The sequence below is a fragment of the Coregonus clupeaformis genome, chromosome 6 (assembly GCF_020615455.1).
Source record: "Coregonus clupeaformis isolate EN_2021a chromosome 6, ASM2061545v1, whole genome shotgun sequence".
Taxonomy (NCBI): Eukaryota; Metazoa; Chordata; class Actinopteri; order Salmoniformes; family Salmonidae; genus Coregonus; species Coregonus clupeaformis.
This window is the reverse complement of record NC_059197.1, coordinates 15,445,949-15,468,707: the sequence shown is the minus strand read 5'-3', so window position 1 is coordinate 15,468,707 and position 22,759 is coordinate 15,445,949. Positions and strand designations below refer to the sequence as shown.

General features: G+C 46.1%; 1 protein-coding gene across 2 annotated transcripts in view; it reads left to right on the top strand.

The window, feature by feature from the left end:
* The window catches only part of LOC121567755 (seizure protein 6-like), a 146,150-nt gene that overhangs the window by 74,496 nt on the left and 48,895 nt on the right, over positions 1–22,759 (top strand). For both annotated transcript variants that reach the window (XM_041878010.2, XM_041878008.2), the window contains exon 4: positions 14,894–15,086. In XM_041878010.2, the coding sequence (XP_041733944.2) occupies positions 14,894–15,086 (193 nt within the window). The remainder of the gene's footprint in view (positions 1–14,893; positions 15,087–22,759) is intronic.

Here is a 22,759-nt window from a genome sequence, read left to right as displayed (position 1 = left end):
TTCCACAGGGATGCTGGCCCATGTTGACTCCAATGCTTCCAACAGTTGTGCCAAGTTGTCCGGATGTCCTTTTGGTGGTGGACCATTCTTGATAGACAGGGAAAAGTGTTGAGCGTGAAAAACCCAGCAGTGTTGCAGTTCTTGACACACTCAAACCGGTGTACCTTGTACATACTACCATACCCTGTTCAAAGGCACTTAAATATTTTGTCTTGCCCATTCACCCTCTGAATGACAGACATACACAATCCATGTCTCAATTGTCTTAAGTCTTAAAAATCCTTATTTAACCTGTCTCCTCCCCTTCATCTACACTGATTGAAGTGGATTTAACAGGTGACATCAATAAGGGATCATAGCTTTCACCTGGATTCACCTGGTCAGTCTAAGTCATGGAAAGAACAGGTGTTCCTAATGTTCTGTCCACTCAGTGTACATCTCTTCTCTTCTTCTCTCCTCGTCTTTAATTATTCAAAGTGACTTAGATGTACGGAAGCTTCTTCTCTTAATTCATTACTTATGGATTATGTGTCCAGTCTTTTTGCTTATTTACGGGACTATTTTATTGCCTTCCTGTTAAAATGTCTCCACAGCTCTTCTTAACTTCATTAAAGAGACCTTACCCTCAGGTTGATTGACTAAATAATGTGGGATTCAGACAATGTGTGGATTACCCCTCTACACCCCTCTACACCCCTATATAACCCCTCTACACCCCTCTACACCCCCCTACACCCCTCTATAACCCATCTACACCCCTCTACACCCCTCCACACCCCCCTACACCCCTCTACACCCCTCTACAGCCCCCTACACCTCTCTACACCCCTCTACACCCCCCTACAGCACCCTACACCCCCCTACACCCCCCTACACCCCTATATAACCCCCCTACACCCCCTACACCCCTCTACACCCCTCTATAACCCCTCTACAGCCCCCTACACCCCCCTACACCCCTATATAACCCCTCTACACCCCCCTACACCCCTCTACACCCCTCTATAACCCCTCTACAGCCCCCTACACCCCCCTACACCACCCTACAGCCCCCTACACCCCTCTACACCCCCCTACACCCTCTACACCCCTCTATAACCCCCTCTACACCCCCCTACACCCCCCTACAGCCCTCTATAACCCCTCTACACCCCCCACAGCCCTCTATAACCCCTCTACACCCCCCTACACTCCTCTATAATCCCTCTACACCCCCCTACACCCCTCTATAACCCCTCTACACCCCCCTACAGCCCCTATAACCCCTCTACACCCCTCTACACCCCTCTACACCCCCGACAGCCCCCTATAACCCCTCTACACCCCTCTACACCCCCCTACACCCCTCTATAACCCCTCTACACCCCCCTACACCCCTCTACACCCCCCTACACCCATCTATAACCCCTCTACACCCCTATACACCCCTCTACACCCCCCTACACCACTCTACACCCCTCTATAACCCCTCTACACCCCTCTACACCCCCCTACACCCCTCTATAACCCCTCTACACCCCTCTACACCCCCCTACACCCCTCAAAACCCCCCTACACACCTCTACACCCCTCTATAACCCCCTATACACCCCTCTATAACCCCTCTACACCCCCTACACCCCTCTACACCCCTCTATAACCCCCTCTACACCCCTCTACACCCCCCTACACCCCTCTATAACCCCTCTACACCCCTCTACACCCCCTACACCCCTCTATAACCCCTCTACACCCCCTCTATAACCCCTCTACACCCCCCTACACCCTCTACACCCCCTACACCCCTCTATAACCCCTCTACACCCCCCTACACCCTCTACACCCCTCTATAACCCTCTACACCCCCTACACCCCTCTACACCCCCCTACACCCCCCTACACCCCCTCTACACCCCCCTACACCCCTCTATAACCCCTCTACACCCCTCTACACCCCCCTACACCCCTCTATAACCCCTCTACACCCCTCTACACCCCCCTACACCCTCAAAACCCCCTACACCCCCTCTACACCCCTCTATAACCCCTCTACACCCTCTACACCCCCCCTACACCCCCTCTATAACCCCTATACACCCCCTCTATAACCCCTCTACACCCCCCTACACCCCTCTACACCCCTCTATAACCCCTCTACACCCCTCTACACCCCCCTACACCCCTCTATAACCCCTCTACACCCCTCTACACCCCCTACACCCCTCTATAACCCCTCTACACCCCTCTATAACCCCTCTACACCCCCCTACACCCCTCTACACCCCCCTACACCCCTCTATAACCCCTCTACACCCCCCTACACCCCTCTACACCCCTCTATAACCCCTCTACACCCCCCTACACCCCTCTACACCCCCCCTACACCCCCCTACACCCCTCTACACCCCCCTACACCCTCTATAACCCCTCTACACCCCTCTACACCCCCCTACACCCCTCTATACCCCCTCTACACCCCTCTACACCCCCCTACACCCCTCTACACCCCCTACACCCCTCTATAACCCCTCTACACCCCCCTACACCCCCCTACACCCCTCTACACCCCCCTACACCTCTCTATAACCCCTCTACACCCCCCTACACCCCTCTACACCCCCTCTATAACCCCTCTACACCCCCCTACACCCCTCTACACCTCCTACACCCCTCTACACCCCCTACACCCCTCTACACTCCCCCTACACCCCTTCACCCTCCACACCCCCTACACCCCTCTACACCCCCTACACCCTTCTACACCCCTCTACACCCCCTACACCCACCTTCACCCCCTCTACACCCCCTTCACCCCCTCTACACCCCTCTACACCCCCCTACACCCCCTCTACACTCCCCTTCACCCCTCCACACCCCCCTCCACCCTCTACACCCCCTACACCCTTCTACACCCCCTTCACCCCTCTACACCCCCCTTCACCCCTCTACACCCCTCTACACCCTTCTACACCCCCTCTACACCCCTCTACACCCCCCTACACCCCTCTACACTCCCCTTCACCCTCCACACCCCCTCCACCCCTCTACACCCCCCTACACCCTTCTACACCCCTCTACACCCCCCTTCACCCCTCTACACCCCCCTTCACCCCTCTACACCCCTCTACACCCTTCTACACCCCTCTACACCCCTCTACACCCCCTACACCCCCCTTCACCCTCTACACCCCTCTACACCCTTCTACACCCAGTCTACACCCCTCTACACCCCTCTACACCCCCTACACCCCCTTCACCCTCTACACCCCCTCTACACCCTTCTACACCCAGTCTACTTCTACACCCAGTCTACACCCCTCTACACCCCTCTACACCCCCCTACACCCTTCTACACCCCTCTACACCCCCCTACACCCCCCTTCACCCCTCTACACCCCTCTACACCCCTCTACACCCAGTCTACACCCCTCTACATCCCTTTCACCCCTCTACACTTCAGATGGTTTAATGGTCAGATAGTCGATTGGTGTCATCCCGTTTCTAAAAGACTGGGTTGATAATTCCTCTTATCTGGAAATCTTTTGGATTAATCTACTTCAAAGGACTTCTCTAGACCAGGGGGCTTTGTAGAATGTGGGTCTGAACAACTCCAGTTTATCATCCATTTTAGCGTAATCTGGATATAAACGGTTGCCTTGATGTAGGCCTTAGAAGATAAAGACTTATGTGGACTAGTCCTTGGGCAGCATTTGTTTTTTCTGTGTGGAATTGCCCTGCTTTGAGGTCTATGGCCCACACCCACCTAGTGCACTGCTCCATCAGACCATAGGGTCTCCAGTATTGACTGCTCTGGCCCTGCCTCAGAGCAGAGGAAGGGAAGGCTGGAGAGAAACATTGAAAAGTGTTTCTAGCTCTCATACTCCCCAAGTCCATATAGTATACCACCCTCACATCTCCACACAAAGGCAAGACCCATCAGGTTTACCATGTGCCGATATATACAGAGTTTAAGCTGTAGTCTGGGAGGAGGAGTTGGCGTTTCTGTAACGATCCCGGCAGTCTGAGTCGGGTCCTGTCTGTGGACTAGTTTTTATGTTCGTGATCTCCAGTTTCCCGAGGGTTCTGGAACGCTCCGGGGAGCTCTCTTGATTTCCGCACCTGCATCCCATCAGCAATCTGCACACCTGGTCCTGATCATCACCCTTCTTAGGCTCTGGCCTAACATCCATTCCCTGCCGGATCGTTAGCCATAAACAGTATGTTTTGCCAGCGCATCAGCCTCAGAGTACTAGCGTTAGTTTTGTTGTTTTTTGCATCTTGTTGACCTGCCTTGTACTTACCTCCGTTTGTTCTGTCTACAGTCATTCTCCCGGAACCTTCACCCAACCCCTGCCGTGCCATCAGTTCATCTGCTACTTCACCACCACCTACTCATCTCCGCCACCCGCTCCGTCTACTGGACTATTCTGCATCTTTTCCCTGTAGATAAACACTCTCATTCGTTCAACTCACCTTGTCCTGGTCTGCTTCTGGGTTCGGTCTTAGAGAACCGTGACAGTTTCATAATAGCAGCTTGGGGTTCAGAGTCAGAGACCCCTCTGCTAACCACCCACCAGTGTTGTCATGTGAAAGTACGATAGTCAGGATTGATTCACTTTCTGCTGTAGTCCCACATGTCTGTGGCAGTTCATAGATCAATGCACCGCAGGCCAAGCTAAAACATGCTCATTCCCTAACAGTAGTGCTGTCCACTCCAGCAGTGTGTATGTGGTGGGAGAGGATCTTTAAGCAGCTCACTGAAGCCATGGTGGGTAGTACTGCAGAGTATCGACTGATGGGTCAATATTCCCAACTACTCTGGCTTGAGTAGACCTCGGCACAGTTCAATAAAGTACAGTTCTATCTGCAGTCTCTGTCTGGGTTGATGGCAGATATTGATTGGGATGCATTTGTCACTGCTTGGACAGTTTAATAAAGGGTGGCGCAGTCTGTCAATTCAATATCCGGTAAGAAGTATCACCCTGATACTTTTTGGAGGACTAAGGAAGAGTGCTTAACTAAAGAGTGACTGTCTGGGATGATATGAAATATCTAGATATATGGAAATATTCACATCTTGATATACTTTACAACTAGGATACAACAAAATTGCTAGAAAATATTTACATGTTCAAACACAATTTCTCAATTTTCTCTCTGTGTGAGTCGAGGATATGTTTCTCTCATATGTAAATAACTCTCGCTGTGCACACACTTCGTAGTGAAATGACATACGTGCACCACAGACTGCAGAAGATTCCATAAACCTGGGAGCAGAGGATAATTGATTCATCAACCTCAGCCATGAGCCACCCACAACTGGAACATGTAGACTACATTATGCATGTAAATCATTATTACCGTAAACATGATGTGTGTCCTGAACCTTTGACTAATTTATTAGGTTACCGTGTGTCGGATCGGAGGAGGAGGCCTGCAGTGTTCAGTCGCCTGCAACATGTTCATTGCACATTGGCTCCCTCCCTGACTGAGCACCAGTAGAGTTCAGGCTCTAGCCCACAGGGCTTTAGCTGTTCTTAGCTAGTCTCACTGACTCCCAGTACACTAAAGCACATGGCTCAGACCTTTCACTGCTGGAGGGACAAGAATCAATCCCTGGCCCAATCCACTCTCATCTCCTGATAGATAGTCCACAACTCAATCATAACTAGGGAGCTGGAGGTCAGTGAAAACAAGGGTCTGTTAATGACTTGTCCTCGTCTGTGGGAGAGAGCAGTATCTTCAGCACTGAGAGCTCACCAGTAATATGTACTGTACAATAACCCAGTTTTAGGAGTAGCATGTGTGTGTGTGTGTGTGTGTCAAACCAGTATCTCTATCCCTGAAATGAGATGGCTTTCCTCTCCTCTCCTCTCCTCTCCTTCCCTCTCCTCTCCCCTCCTCTCCTCTCTCTGGACCAGGCCCTTGTGTTTTTCCTTCCTCACAGTGTATGTTCTCCTCATGTTGTCGGCTGCACTGATGCCTGTTAGGAACCATGGAGGGGCCACAAAGGAGGTGGGATAAGTGCAATTAGCAGATTCCACATGGACTCTGTGAACACAACACCAGGGGAAAGAGTAACAAGGAGGTGCACTTACTCTCTCTGGTCTCACTGTGCTTGTTTGTCTTGTCAGCACTACTGAGCCAGCACTACTGAGCACCACCTGGGTGACGGTGTGAATAACTCGCCGTGACAACGTCGACTGTTGTTCTCTCACTGCTCTTCCCTCTCTGAGACAAGAGGGGGTTTAAACCACAATCTAGAGTCTGTTTCAGCCCAGCGGCAGCCCAGATACTTAAAAAGTCTCTTGGACACCCGGTTTGTGAACGTGGGCTTTCTGGCTAAGCCAACAAAGGTCCTTACAAGACCGTAATGTCCTCTGACTCAGAGTGAAGTGCTGGTTATTGTCAGTGTTATTAATTTCTATCCCTAACACTGAACTCAGCGGGACAAGTGGCAGTGATGGCAGCCATGTTAGTTCACATCCTGAGTTTCCTCTCATTTTCTGAAGTGCGCCTGCTGTCTCCAGGCAGACACTGACAGGATCAGGCAGTAGATGAGATCACTGACCTCTATCTGTGACAGCTCCCACATGGTGACACTCACGACACCACAGCCACTGTCTGGAAGTGGCTATAGTCACAGTCACACCTGCTGCCACACAAGCCAATCTCCAGTGCCATGTCTGATAGTCAGACAATTAACAAGGAAGGGACATCGAGTCGAGGAATTAAGAGATCAGAAAGGGTTTCAAGAGGTCTTCTGAGATTTAGAGACAGAACAAGGAGGACAGAGAGAAAGAAAGGAAGAACAGAACAGTAATAAGGGAGAGAATGTGAAAGCAGTTGGCTTCCAGAGTGTTTCAGTTGGATGACTAACTGGATCAATATAACACAATGCTATTAGGAGTTGTTCCAATGTTCGATCAGAATGTTGTCCTGTTAATTCATCTCATTTGGACAATGAGATCTAGGTACAGCAGCTATTAACATCAGTAAAACAGGCCAACAATGACAATAACTGGACAGCTAATGCTTTTCTGATGCTCTACTCTCTACCCTCTAAATCAGGGGTGTCAAACGTCCGGCCCGCGGGCCGGATCAGGCCCGCAAACGGGTTTAATCCGGCCCGCGAGATGATTTTGTAAAGTATAAAAATGCGCTGCAATTTTTCAATAAAATAAACTGCTGTTCCAATTGCGTCCACTGGATGGCGCAATAGCAATTGTGTTAAGCAAGCAAACTGTTTATACCGGGGCAGAGCAAGTAGGTCAAGTCTGTGTTTACTCACAGCCGAGACATCAGTGACGCTGCAGTGAAAGCTAGCTACCTCATTGCTAATGAAATCGCAGTGGCTTCAAAACCATTTAGTGAGGGTGAATTTGTAAAAACATGCATGATGAAGGCAGCTGAGATTGTGTGCCCTGAAAAGCGTCAGGCTTTTGAAAATATCAGCCTGACAAGAAACACAGTTGCAGACAGGATTTCCGATCTTTCAGTGGATTTGGACAGCCAGTTGAAGCAAAAAGTAAAGTCATTTATTGCGTTTTCGGTTGCAATGGATGAAAGCACGGACATTACAGATGTTGCACAACTGGCCATTTTCATCCGCGGAGTTGATGACACATTGACCGTCACCGAGGAGTTCGTGGAGTTGGTGCCGATGACAGATACAACGACAGCAGCTGATATTTTTACCGCACTCGTCGGGCGCGCTGGACAGGGTCGGAGTGGACTGGTCCCGCGCTGTCAGCCTGGCTACAGATGGTGCGCCCTCAATGATCGGGAAAAAGCAGGAGTTGTGACAAAGTTCAGAGAGAAAGTGCAATCTGCAAATGGAGGACGTGATTTTTTGACTTTTCACTGTATTTTGCACCAGGAGGCTTTGTGTTGCAAGTCATTAAAGATGGATAACGTCATGAAGGTGGTCATCCAAACTGTTAATTTAATCCGATCCAGAAGCCTGAATCACCGTCAGTTTGACAGCCTTCTCAGAGAGAAAGACCACATCTATGGCCTGCCATACCACACTGAGGTAAGATGGTTAAGCCGAGGTGCTGAGGCGTTTCTTTGATTTACGAGAAGAAATTGAACAGTGTTAGAATTCCATTCCGCAGAATGGATGCAGGACCTTGCATTTATGGTGGATGTTACAGAGCACCTGAATAACTTGAACAAACAGCTGCAAGGGCACAACAAAGTTGTCACGCAGTATTATGACAGCATACGTTCTTTCAAGTTGAAGCTGTCATTGTGGGAGACGCAACTTGCCGGTGGTGATGCAGCTCACTTCCCCTGTCTGAAAAATGTGTGCGCGACCCAACATGTGGCAGACATGAAGCGGTTCAAATATAAAATAACGGGACTGTTACGGGAGTTTGAGCAACGCTTTCAGATTTTTGGTGAACTGGAGAAAGACTTCAACGTTTTTTGCTCGCCATTCACCGTGAATCCCTCTGATCTGCCCGTCAGCATCCAACTTGAAATAATAGACTTGCAGTGTGACTCGGATTTGAAGGGCAAATTTGCCGCAGCTGGCTTGGACACATTTAATCAGAATCTCTTGCCAGGTTACCCCAACTTGACACCCCTCGCTGCAAAACTGTTGTGCATGTTTGGAACCACATATCTTTGTGAGCAAGTTTTCTCTGTAATGAGCATAAATAAAACAAAGCTGCGCTCAAGGCTCATGCACAAGCACTTGAATCACATCCTGAAGTTGGCTGCCACTCAGGATGTGACGCCTGATATTGATGCGCTGGTGAAAGCTAAAAGATGCCAGGTATCAGGAGTCAAATAAACTATGCAACCCCACTTAAAGTGCTACATGAGACACCCTGATATAGTTCTGTGATCTGTGATATACTTCTGTGAATCACTGAGGCATTGTGTGTTTGTGTGTTCTTTGTCCTCAGAACTTTCAAATAACTTGAGGTGTTTTATGATTAATAGTGATGTTGTGCTTTTGGACACACTGTCCTCAGGCTCCAGCTTTATGTTTATATGTTTTTATGTTGATGTGCTATTGTTTTTAATTGATTTTATTTTATTTGTATATTTAACCTATTCTTGACTCTGTGGTTCTTGCACTTGTTTGGGGAACAGGATTTCATTCTTTTTATCTACATTTCTGCCTGAGAAATGACCCCCTGATATAGTTCTGTGATCTGTGAAACAGTTCTGTTAATCACTGAGGCATTGTGTGTTTGTGTTCTTTTTCTTTAGAATTTTCAAATAATCTTGACGTGTTTTATGATTAATAGTGATGTTGTGCTTGTACTATTTTGGACACACTGTCCTCAGGCTCCAGCTTTATGTTGTATGTTGATCGTATTAAAACAAAGAAAACAATCTGAAGTTGTTGTTTTTAAGTTATATATACCATGATTTTTCCGGTCCGGCCCACTTGGGAATAGATTTTCCTCCATGTGGCCCCTGAGCTAAAATGAGTTTGACACCCCTGCTCTAAATAATAGATGTAGATTTAGCACTACATATACTTTATACAGAAAAACCAACTTGGTGGATTACTAGACATCTATTACATTAAACAACATTTGCCACTGAAATGCTGTCACACTGAATATAAAGTATTCCATATGTATTAGGTACACCTGCTCTTTCCATGACATAGACTGACCAGGTGAATCCAGGTGAAAGATATGATCCCTTATTGATGTCACCTGTTAAATCCACTTCAATCAGTGTAGATGAAGGGGAGGAGACAGGTTAAAGAAGGATTTTTAAGACTTAAGACAATTGAGACATGGATTGTGTATGTATGTCATTCAGAGGGTGAATGGGCAAGACAAAATATTTAAGTGCCAAGCGCACCAGTTTGAGTGTGTCAAGAACTGCAATGCTGCTGGTTTTTTCACACTCAATAGTTTCCAGTGTGTATCAAGAATGGTCCACCTCCCAAAGGACAGCCTGCCAACTTGACACAACTGTGGGAAGCATTGGAGTCAACATGGGCCAGCATCCCTGTGGAACGCCTTCGACACCTTGTAGTCCATGCCCCGAGGAATTGAGGCTCTTCTGAGGGCAAAAGGGGGTGCAACTCAATATTAGGAAGGTGTTCTTAATCTTTGGTATACTAGGTTTATAATGAATAGGCCTCTCACAGCATATCTAAACATGTTTTCCATTCCCTCCATATAACCTAACTCTTATTTTCACGTTGTTGCTTGCTTTTCCTTGCCCTACGATATTTTCTCCCTTGTCTATAATTTCCCTGCTTCATTCAGGCTTGCTGCATAAAACCAGTTTTCAGACAGGCGTGTAGGAATTGTGACGATAATGAAATTGAAACAGCTGAGATGATTGTTAAAATGAGATAAGTGCAGATGCGGAAAGCGTGTGAATGTTCCATCTCTTAGGAGGATGAGTGAAGCTTAGCCTGTGGCTTTTTTACCCTCATTGCTCTTATACCCTCTGTGGGATGGGAAGGGCAAGCTGATAGGATACATTCAGTATGTTTTTAGCATGTTCTACAAGTTATGAGTTGTCTGAGCAGGACGTGAGTCTTTCGAGGCCACTGGATTCTTTCTCCCATAAATTATCCATATGCACAAAAAACGCTTATTTCTCTCAAATGTTGTGCACAAACTTGTTTACATCCCTGTTAGTGAACATTTCTCCTTTGCCAAGATAATCCATCCACCTGACAGGTGAATATCAAGAATCTGATTAAACAGCATGATCATTACACAGATGCACCTTGTGCTGGGGACAATAAAAGGCCACTCTAAAATGTACAGTTTTGTCACAAAACACAATGCCACAGATGTCTCAAGTTTTGAGAAAGCATGCAATTGGCATGCTGACTGCAGGAATGTCAACCAGAGCTATTGCCAGATAATTAAATGTTAATTTCTCTACCATAAGCCGCCTCCAATGTTGTTTTAGAGAATTTGGCAGTACGTCCAACCGGCCTCACAACCACAGATCATGTGTAACCACGCCAGCCCAGGACCTCCACATCCGGCTTCTTCACCAGCAGGATCATCTGAGATCAGCCACCCGGACAGCTGATGAAACTGAGGAGTATTTCTGTCTGTAATAAATCCCTTTTGTGGGGGAAAACTAATTCTGATTGGCTGGGCCTGGCTCCCCAGTGGGTGGGCCTATGCCCTCCCAGGCATGGCCTAATTAATTTATTTCAATTGACAGATTTTCTTATATGAACTATAACTCAATAAAATCGTTGAAATTGTTGCATGTTGCGTTTATATTTTTGTTCAGTATAGTTTGGTCCCTGCTGTCCAGTTTGCTTCCACATACTGTGATCTCTTCTCTCTGGAGACAACTACTCAGCTCTCCACCGGAACAACCTCCACAGATCTGCATTCAACATGCCTCTCGAACAAGGATGACTCAGGCGATCAAATAGAAACAGGCTTTCAGGAAGAAAGACTCAGCTCAGGGTGACACAATGTTCAATTTCCTCTGGAATAGCTTAACTAATCTCACTGCTTCTCTCTTACCATTCAGTGGCCTCAGGTCTCATGTAATATCAACGTGTGTGTGCCAGGATTTGTACCTGTGTGATCTACACAAATCTTTGTTTTTTTTTGTGTATGGTATTATGTGTGTTGTATATGGTCTGTATGTTGTGTAGCAGTGTGTGTTGTGTCTGCAGTGTTGGACCAGGTGTCACTGTGTCAGGTGGCCAAGACAGAAAGACCTCAATATTAACCAGCAGAACCATGACTCTCCAAGGGCGGCCCTGGGGCCCTCACTGAGGGGATCAGGGGATGACTGTCTCTTCATCTCCCCACCACTCTCCTCTCCTCTCCTCTCCTCTCCTCTCCCTCTCCTCTCCTCTCCTCTCCTCTCCTCTCCTCTCCTCTCCTCTCCTCTCCTCTCCTCTCCTCTCCTCTCCTCTCCTCTCCTCTCCTCCTCCTCATGGCCCATTTCTCCTGTCTGGAACAGATGTTAGTGCTGGCGCTCGATCACTTCCCCCTACTTAATCATTCTCTATAATTAGCTAGCAGCCCACATACTGTCGTACCCTCACAGACACTCACACAACGTGGGACCATTTGAAGGAGGGAACGGAGATTAGAGGAGATTTCTCCTTTATTATCTTTATTTTATTCCTCCCTCCTCCCTCTGTTCCTCTGTAGAGATAGAAGGGGATTCTCTGGAGAGGGGGAGTAGTTTTCTGCAGGGAGAGATGCAGAAAGCTCACTGCCGACTGCATACGTCTCCTCCCCCACATGCTCTCCAAAATCTACTCTGGTGGAGGAGCCTAATTCATATTGTAGTAATTCCCCTTTAAGGGATTATGATGCTTTTTAACCTTAACTTGCTGTTGACCTCCTGTTTGCATATTAACGAAACAAACCACGTCGATATTGTCAGACAGACGTGTGCTGATCCAGGGATTAGATCAGTGTAAGGTAGACAGTCGGGACTAATGCCAACACAAATTGGATTGTCCCCAACAGTATTCTGGAAGTATTTAATTGACATGGGGCTTTCAGTATAATGTGATTAAGTTGTGATGCCCTTTGTTTAATGGGACTATTATCCAATGCTGTAGCCATGAGTTCATTAAAACTATAATAACTTGTTGTTGTGCATTATACAGTGCATTTGGAAAGTATTCAGACCCCTTGACTTTTTCCACATTTTGTTACATTACAACCTTATCCCCCCCCCCCCCAATCTACACACAATACCCCATAATGACAAAGCAATTTTTTTCATTATTTTTGTTGGTGCAAATGTATAAAAAAACAACAACTGAAATATAAGTATTCAGACCCTTTACTCAGTACCTTTTTGAAGCACCTTTGGCAGCGATTACAGCCTCGAGTCTTCTTGGGTATGATCCTTTCAAGCTCTGTCAGGTTGGATGGGGAGCGTCGCTGCACAGCTATTTTCAGGTCTCTCCAGAGATCAGGTTTAAGTCCGGGCTCTGGCTGGGCCACTCAAGGACATTCAGAGACTTGTCCTGAAGCCACTCCTGCGTTGTCTTGGATGTGTGCTTTGGGTCGTTGTCCTGTTGGAAGGTGAACCTTGGCCCAGTCTGAGGTCCTGAGCGCTCTGGAGCAGGTTTTCATCAAGGCTCTCTCTGTACTTTGCTCCGTTCATCTTTCCCTCAATCCTGACTAGTCTCCCAGTCCCTGCCGCTGACAAACATCCCCACAGCATAACGCTGCCACCACCATGCTTCACCGTAGGGATGGTGCCAGGTTTCCTCCAGACGTGACGATTGGCATTCAGGCCAAAGAGTTCAAACTTGGTTTCATCAGACCAGAGAATCTTGTTTCTCATGGTCTGAGAGTCCTTTAGGTGCCTTTTGGCAAACACCAAGCGGGCTGTCATGTGCCTTTTACTGAGGAGTGGCTTCTGTCTGGCCACTCCACCATAAAGGTCTGATTGGTGGAGTGCTGCAGAGATGGTTATCCTTCTTGAAGGTTCTCCCATCTCCACAGAGGAACTCTGGAGCTCTGTCAGAGTGACCATCAGGTTCTTGGTCACCTCCCTGAACAAGGCCCTTCTCCCCCAATTGCTCAGTTTGGCCAGGCGGCCAGCTCTAGGAAGAGTCTTGGTGGTTCCAAACTTCTTCCATTTAAGAATGATGGAGGCCACTGTGTTCTTGGGGACCTTCAATGCTGCAGAAATGTTTTGGTACTCTTCCCCAGATCTGTGCCTCGACACAATCCTGTCTCGGAGCTCTACAGATAATTCCTTTGACCTCATGGCTTGGTTTTTGCTCTGACATGCACTGTCAACTGTGGGACCTTTATATAGACAGGTGTGTGCCTTTCCAAATCATGTCCAATCAATTGAATTTACCACAGGTGGACTCCAATCAAGTTGCAGAAACATCTCAAGGTTGATCAATGGAAACAGGATGCACCTGAGGTCAATTTCGAGTCTTATAGCAAAGGGTCTGAATACTTATGTAAATAAGGTATTTCTGTTTTTAATTTTTAGAAGTTAGCAAACATTTCCAAAAACCTGTTTTTGCTTTGTCATTACGGGGTATTGTGTGTAGATGTATGATTTATTTATTTAATAAATTTTAGAATAAGGCTGTAACATAACAAAATGTGGAAAAAGTAAAGGGGTCTGATAACTTTCCGAATGCACGTCTTTAGGTTGACAGCTGTTGCTATGGCAGCACTGTCCTCATAAGAGCATAATCACAGAGACTTTATATAGTTACGTGTTTAATAAACATATGTCAGACGACCACTCATCCTTTCGTGCTAGCTTAGAGGCCCCACACGGTGCACCTCTCACCTATAACCCTTTCTCTTTTCATCTGGTCTCTCATTCACGTCAGTTTGGTGTTTTCTGTTCTGCTGTTTTTCATTTAGCTCCTCCTTCTATCTGACACTTCTATTGCCCCTGTGGAACAGAGCTTTCACAGGTCAAGGCCTGGAACCATCTTCTCTCACCACACGTTCACCAATCATATGCTGGAATTCCAGCTGATGGATTCTGACATACATTGGACTCATTGTTAATTTTCTGTCATTTAATATATACACAGTCTTTCCTTTTTCCATCTACACTTTCTCTGAGGTGTTAGATTAACAGCCCGGAATACTGACTTCTATTTCATCCCTTCCAAGGGGAAGGTACTGTAGTTGATATGATTTTGTATGGAGAGACATGGAGGCATATCTCTTAAGTGTTTTTATATGAGAGTAAACTCAGTGAAGTGACATTGAGGCATATCTCTGGGTTTTTATATGAGAATAATCTCCACAGAGTGACATGGAGGCATATCTCTTAAGGTGCCCTCGTATGATGGTAAAAGCTCAGTAAAGGAGGCAGGCGGCTTCATCTCACAACATTTCTCTGTCACCCTCTTTACAAGTCTATGTACCTGTATGTATTGATGTGTGCCCTTTAGTGAACTGGTCCCCTCTGTGTGTGTTTGTCCATGCAGGTGGTGAACGTGAGCCTGTGGGAGGGGGAGCGGTTGACGTTTGAGGACCTGGGGGGCGGAGAGGCCTCTGTTCTGGCCAACGAATCTATCCTGTTGAGGGGCTTGGTGGTACGCAGCTGGAGCAACCAGATCACCATCCACTTCCACAGCCAGAGACAGACCCAGCCTGGGTCCTTCCTGCTCAGATACCAAGGTAAGATCTGAGGGCAACCAAACGCTAAAGCACTAGCACAGCCACCAACCAAATGCTAAAGCACAACCACCAACCAAACACCACAGCACTAGAACATCAACCAACCAAACACCACAGCACTAGAACATCAACCAACCAAACACCACAGCACTAGGACATCAACCAACCAAACACCACAGCACTAGAACATCAACCAACCAAACACCACAGCACTAGGACATCAACCAACCAAACACCACAGCACTAGAACATCAACCTAATCAAATACTGCACAACAACAAACCAAGTTTCAGAATGTGAGTTGTAACCCATATGAAGTGACAATATTGACAGGGCCTGAGAGGTTGATTTCTCCTCTCCTCTCCTCTCCTCTCCTCTCCTCTCCTCTCCTCTCCTCTCCTCTCCTCTCCCCCAGCAGCCTCCTCCAGTGCACTGGGGCTCACCCTCCCGTTATCCCTTGTCAACATAATGTGCTCATGTTAGTCACAAAATAACAAGCACTGTCAATTGGCAATATAATCAGGTGGGGAAATTGCTGTGATTATGCTCTTCTAATTGTCATTTACCAGAGATGTCAGAAAGAGATTGGATGCAGTTATGAGCCCTGTTGCTTACACATGGTAGTAAAATAGAAAAGCAAATTTACAAATATGTTTTTTTCAGATTCTTTAGTTTTTGTGAGCTAATTAACTGTGGCAGGTTTGTAAATGGTGTAGTGCCATTCCGAACAATGCCTAGATTACCGGTTGAATAAGAATTACATTTCCCGCTCACCCATCCCTCTCTGCACCATGTTATGCTCCTCCCCCCCTCTCCTCTCTCTCTCTCTCCATCTCTGTTTCCCTCTCTCTCTCTCTCCTTTGCGAGGTGTGTGGGTGGTATTCACCAGCCAGTGAGGGGGACCTTCATGGCTTTCTGTGGCATGCTTCTGCTACTCTATTAAATAACATGGCAATCATACAGCAGGGCACGGCGCAGCGCCACCGATAATAACTTTCTGCTACTTTACAAAACGTCCAATTACCTCACACAGTGGTTCCCCGTCATTCCCCCCTCCTCCTCTGCTCGACCTGTTTGATATTCTCTGAGCAGCGCGTCATGCTGATCTGGGCTGGCTATATGAGGGTGGCCTATAACTATTTTCCCCTGTCTGTGACATACAGCATGGTGCATTCTGTAGCAGACAGAGACAGTGGAAATAAAATAACCTAGGGGAGAGTAGTTTGATGACATCTGGTATGTTTATAGAGGGAATCTCTCTCTCTTTCCTCTTTCTCTGTCTCTTTATCTCCCTCTCTCTCTCTTCCTCTCTCTCTCACTCCCTCCCCCCCTTCCTCGCTCTCTCAATGTTAATAATACAAAAACTGGTTCTCGGGGCATGCTGAATAATTAGCATATAATGGGGTCACCTTAATCACAAGTGCATTAAATCTCGATGAAACACTGCCTGGAAACAAATTGACTTCCAATTAGAATACATCAAATTTAAGTTATGGATCCATAAATTAACTAGTCAGCCATCTTTCTGCATGCCTCTGGCAGAACGAGAGTTCTCCTACACCAAGACAGTGCTTGGTTAGTGGAATTGTTTGCTCAAAATACAAATATTCATGATTTTTCCCTTACTTACTTACTTTTTTTAAATGTTGGTATAGGCTACCTATACAAGCTCTGAAGGCAAAACATTGCTCTTCTAATTGCTTTGGAATCAATTTGAGGACATCTTCATGGTTTTAAGAGCATACTACAATGTTCCCTGTTGGTTTCCATACATTTCTAGTCCAATGAGGCAAAGATAATCTGATATCTTCTGCTCTTTTCATTTGTTCAGAAAGATCTGTAATTTGATATTTTAACACTAAAACACCAACATCTATGTTAATAACATTTCATCTCAAAGGAAGATAAAAGTCTGATTGTCTGCCAGGTGACATAAGATGGAGAGGGAGAGCGGTAACATTTTCAATTATACACCATGACAGTTTTACGTGTATTAAGATGATTGCTCTGATATTACAATCTCTTTGCTCTGTGAGATCACCTTGTCCCGTAATGAGGTGTGGATCAGACAAGCAGTGAGTAGGAGACTGATTTGTTTTAAAGATGGAAGCCAGGCAATCGGAAAGTGTCTGTGATTAAATCCTGCATAATCATCTCCTTTGGCTGAGGTGACCGGTAATGAATTCAACACTGTCTTACTAGATCATTCCTGGAGGAAGATTGATCAAACATTGAATTTGAGGGAACTAAAGAGCGAGTTGTGTTGATCATCGCGGGTGCTATGAACATTTGCTCAGTATTTATGAAGCACACATACAGTGGGGAGAACAAGTATTTGATACACTGCCGATTTTGCAGGTTTTCCTACTTACAAAGCATGTAGAGGTCTGTAATTTTTATCATAGGTACACTTCAACTGTGAGAGACAGAATCTTAAACAAAAATCCAGAAAATCACATTGTATGATTTTTAAGTAATTAATTTGCATTTTATTGCATGACATAAGTATTTGATCACCTACCAACCAGTAAGAATTCCGGCTCTCACAGACCTGTTAGTTTTTCTTTAAGAAGCCCTCCTGTTCTCCACTCATTACCTGTATTAACTGCACCTGTTTGAACTCGTTATCTATATAAAATACACCTGTCCACACACTCAATCAAACAGACTCCAACCTCTCCACAATGGCCAAGACCAGAGAGCTGTGTAAGGACATCAGGGATAAAATTGTAGACTTGCACAAGGCTGGGACGGGCTACAGGACAATAGGCAAGCAGCTTGGTGAGAAGGCAACAACTGTTGGCGCAATTATTAGAAAATGGAAGAAGTTCAAGATGACGGTCAATCACCCTCGTCTGGGGCTCCATGCAAGATCTCACCTCGTGGGGCATCAATGATCATGAGGAAGGTGCGGGATCAGCCCAGAACTACACGGCAGGACCTGGTCAATGACCTGAAGAGAGCTGGGACCACAGTCTCAAAGAAAACCATTAGTAACACACTATGCCGTCATGGATTAAAATCCTGCAGCGCACGCAAGGTCCCCCTGCTCAAGCCAGCGCATGTCCAGGCCCGTCTGAAGTTTGCCAATGACCATCTGGATGATCCAGAGGAGGAATGGGAGAAGGTCATGTGGTCTGATGAGACACAAATAGAGTTTTTTGGTCTAAACTACACTCGCCGTGTTTGGAGAAAGAAGAAGGATGAGTACAACCCCAAGAACACCATCCCAACCGTGAAGCATGGAAGTGGAAACATCATTCTTTGGGGATGCTTTTCTGCATAGGGGACAGGACGACTGCACCGTATTGAGGGGAGGATGGATGGGGCCATGTATCGCGAGATCTTGGCCAACAACCTCCTTCCCTCAGTAAGAGCATTGAAGATGGATCGTGGCTGGGTCTTCCAGCATGACAACGACCCGAAACACACAGCCAGGGCAACTAAGGAGTGGCTCCGTAAGAAAATAGAGGTTTTTGGTCTAAGAAGCATCTCAAGGTCCTGGAGTGGCCTAGCCAGTCTCCAGACCTGAACCCAATAGAAAATCTTTGGAGGGAGCTGAAAGTCTGTATTGCCCAGCGACAGCCCCGAAACCTGAAGGATCTGGAGAAAGTCTGTATGGAGGAGTGGGCCAAAATCCCTGCTGCAGTGTGTGCAAACCTGGTCAAGAACTACAGGAAACGTATGATCTCTGTAATTGCAAACAAAGGTTTCTGTACCAAATATTAAGTTCTGCTTTTCTGATGTATTAAATACTTATGTCATGCAATAAAATGCAAATTAATTACTTAAAAATCATACAATGTGATTTTCTGGATTTTTGTTTTAGATTCCGTCTCTCACAGTTGAAGTGTACCTATGATAAAAACTACAGACCTCTACATGCTTTGTAAGTAGGAAAACCTGCAAAATCGTCAGTGTATCAAATACTTGTTCTCCCCACTGTATGTACATTAGTTCTGTATTGGTATTTTACATTTAAATCAATTAACCTAGGATAATTGTAATGCTTGCTCTCCTGTCTTGTCTTATCTATTTGCTATCACCATTTTGAATACCTTAAATACTGCTCTCTCTCTCTCTCTCTCTCTCTCTCTCTCTCTCTCTCTCTGTCTGTCTGTCTGTCTGTCTGTCTGTCTGTCTGTCTGTCTGTCTGTCTGTCTGTCTGTCTGTCTGTCTGTCTGTCTGTCTGTCTGTCTCTCTCTCTCTCTCTCTCTCTCTCTCTCTCTCTCTCTCCCCCCTCTCTCTCTCTCCCCCCTCTCTCTCTCTGTCTCTCTCACTCTCTCTCTCTCTCATTAGAGATGTATGTTAGTCATCTAGTGTAAAAGGCCAGTTCTGAGAGGCCATTACTGGCACAGTGTACTGTAGCTCTATTGGCATGGAAACACACTGATGGTTATCAAAGCTTCAGCTACCATATCCCATTTGGCCAGCAGTCATAAGAGCAGTAATTGCATGCGGATAGATTTTAAGCAGCAGGTAATGATATGGTAATATCACCATCATCTATCAGTGTAGACAGTCTTTATTTACCAGCTGCTCTGGGACTAAGATCAATGAAACAAGTGGAAAACAAGAATCAAGTGGAGGAAAACACTCTCCACACAGATTTGGGATAAAGGTTGATCAGTTGATCAGTGATCAAGACCTTGTTCCAACACCTCCGCTTGGCAGCTGTTTAGTAACAGCCTTTCAAAGACTTGGGAGAAAGTGTTAAGCTCAGCACGAAACCAAACACTTATTTCCTTTCCTTGTCTCCTTTTCTTCATAACCACTATCTGAGAGTATTGGGGCATCATCATCATCATCATTAACATCAAGTGCCTTGCCTGGTATTTAGTAGTTAGCTACCTTAGAGAGTTAAAGAGGGAGAGAGAGAGATGAAGAGAAAGAGGGAGAAGAGTGAGAGAGAGAGAGAGAGAGAGAGAGAGAGAGAGAGAGAGAGAGAGAGAGAGAGAGAGAGAGAGAGAGAGAGAGAGAGAGAGAGAGAGAGAGAGTGTGAGTGCCATGCGTGTATACACAGACACATGTTAGAGTAGAGGGCAGGCTCCCCTCACCCCTGGTGACGTCTCACTACTGACAGCCACATCTGTCTGTGTCGTCCCCTCGTCTCAGAGCTCCACGGGCTTCCTGCCCCCTGGGATATCACTCCAGCTCCATGCCGCTCTCTGTCTCTCAAACTTGTTTGTTTGAGACGGTCCCTCTGATGGTGCAGAGGCCAGATCAGGGCCAACCCAAGACCCATCCACACACATATTACATACAGTGCCTTCGGAAAGTATTCAGACCCCTTGATGTTTTCCACATTTTGTTACGTTACAGCCTTATTCTAAAATGTATTAAATATATTTTTTGACCTCATCAATCTACATACAATACCCCATAATGACAAAGCAAAAACTGTTTGCTAATTTATTACAAATACAAAACATTTACATAAGTATTCAGACCCTTTACTCAGTACTTTGTTGAAGCACCTTTGGCAGCGATTACAGCATCGAGTCTTCTTGGGTATGACGCTACAAGCATGGCACACCTGTATTTGGGGAGTTTCTCTCATTCTGCTCTGCAGATCCTCTCAAGCTCTGTCAGGTTGAATGGGGAGCGTCGCTGCACAGCGATTTTCAGCTCTCTCCAGAGATGTTCGATCTGGTTCAAGTCCGGGCTCTGACTGGGACACTCAAGGACATTCAGAGAAGCCACTCCTGCGTTGTATTGGCTGTATGCTTAGGGTTGTTGTCCTGTTGGAAAGTGAACCTTTGCCCCAGTCGGAGTTCCTGAGCGCTCTGGAGCAGGTTTTCATCAAGGATCTCTCTGTACTTTGCTCTGTTCATCTTTCCCTCGATCCTGACTAGTATCCCAGTCCCTTCCGCTGAAAAACATCTCCACAGCATGATGCGGCCACCACCATGCTTTACCGTAGGGATGGTGCCAGGTTTCCTCCAGAAACGCTTGGCAATCAGGCCAAAGAGTTCAATCTTGGTTTCATCAGACCAGAGAATCTTGTTTCTCATGGTCTGAGAGTCCTTTAGGTGCCTTTTGGCAAACACCAAGCGGGCTGTCATGTGCCTTTTAGTCAAGAGTGGCTTCTGTCTGGCCACTCTACCATAAAGGCCTGATTGGTGGAGTGCTGCAGAGATGGTTGTCCTTCTGGAAGGTTCTTCCATCTCCACAGAGGAACTCTGGAGCTCTGTCAGAGTGACCATTGGGTTCTTGGTCACCTCCCTGACCAAGGCCCTTCTCCCCCGATTGCTCAGTTTGGCCGGGCGGCCAGCTCTAGGAAGAGTCTTGGTGGTTCCAAACTTCTTCCATTTAAGAATGATGGAGGCCACTGTGTTCTTGGGGACCTTCAATGCTGCAGACATTTTTTGGTACCCTTCCCCAGATCTGTGCCTCGACACAATCCTGTCTCCGAGCTCTACGGACAATTCCTTTGACCTCATGGCTTGGTTTTTGCTCTGACATGCACTGTCAACTGTGGGACCTTATATAGACAGGGGTGTGCCTTTCCAAATCATGTCCAATCAATTGAATTTACCACAGGTGGACTCCAATCAAGTTGTAGAAACATCTCAAGGATGTTCAATGGAAACAGGATGCACCTGAGCTCAATTTCGAGTCTCATAGCAAAGGGTCTGAATACTTATGTAAATAAGGTATTTCTGTTTTTAATTTTTATAAATTTGCTAACATTTCTAAAAACCAGTTTTTGCTTTGTCATTATGGAGTATTTTGTGTAGATTGCTGAGGATTATTTAATTGTTTTAATCCAATTTAGAATAAGGCTGTAATGTAACTAAATGTGGAAAAGGTCAAGGCGTCTGAATACTTTCCGAAGGCACTGTATACAGTAGATGGGTTTAGCATACGAATAACACACTTCTCATTTTCTGATTGAACATTCATGTGACTGAAGCTCACACAGATCAGATCAGTATTACCTGTATAGCTCGTGATTTAATGTGGAAAACAATATTTGTTTCACCCTTCACTCTCCCCTACACCACATTTCCCTGTGTTCCTCAGTCTCTTGACAAATGCTGCTGTTATCCTGCCTGCCAGGCATTAGGTCTCTGCTGCCTCTCCTGTTAACAGATACATCTAAATTAATCCACAGATGAAATATGGAGAAGGGCGGATTGGTTGCCGAAACGATCAATAGTGACTTAACTCAGCTTAGAAATTCCTGCCCAATTTCAGCGATTCAGCGGTTATAGTTTTTTGGCACGCCCTCTAGGGGCATGTAAGACTAGATGACACTGGTTTTCATAAATAGTGTAATTAGCTTGAACCCACTACCTCTACTAACAGATAAATGTCAAAACAATTCACTGTAATTCAGAACACACCGTGAAGCTTCCAACAATTGACAAGAAGGTCAGAGCAATTTTCCATAGACAATTTGGGTCCCGAGACAAAACCAGTTGAGAACTACTGCTCTAGAAGATAATTAGAGGTTAAAAATAGACCCTTTTCCATAAAAGCAAAAGGCCTTCAGGTCCATCCTCCTTTGCTATTAAAGTGATGATGCAGAACCATAATGATTGTGCTAATGATAACTTGTTGTGGACTAGGGCATCCATCGTAGTGTATATGCGGTGAGTGATTGGAAATACGCAGTTAGACAAAAGGCCAATGGTGTCCTCCCATATACCATTTATGGATTTGATTAT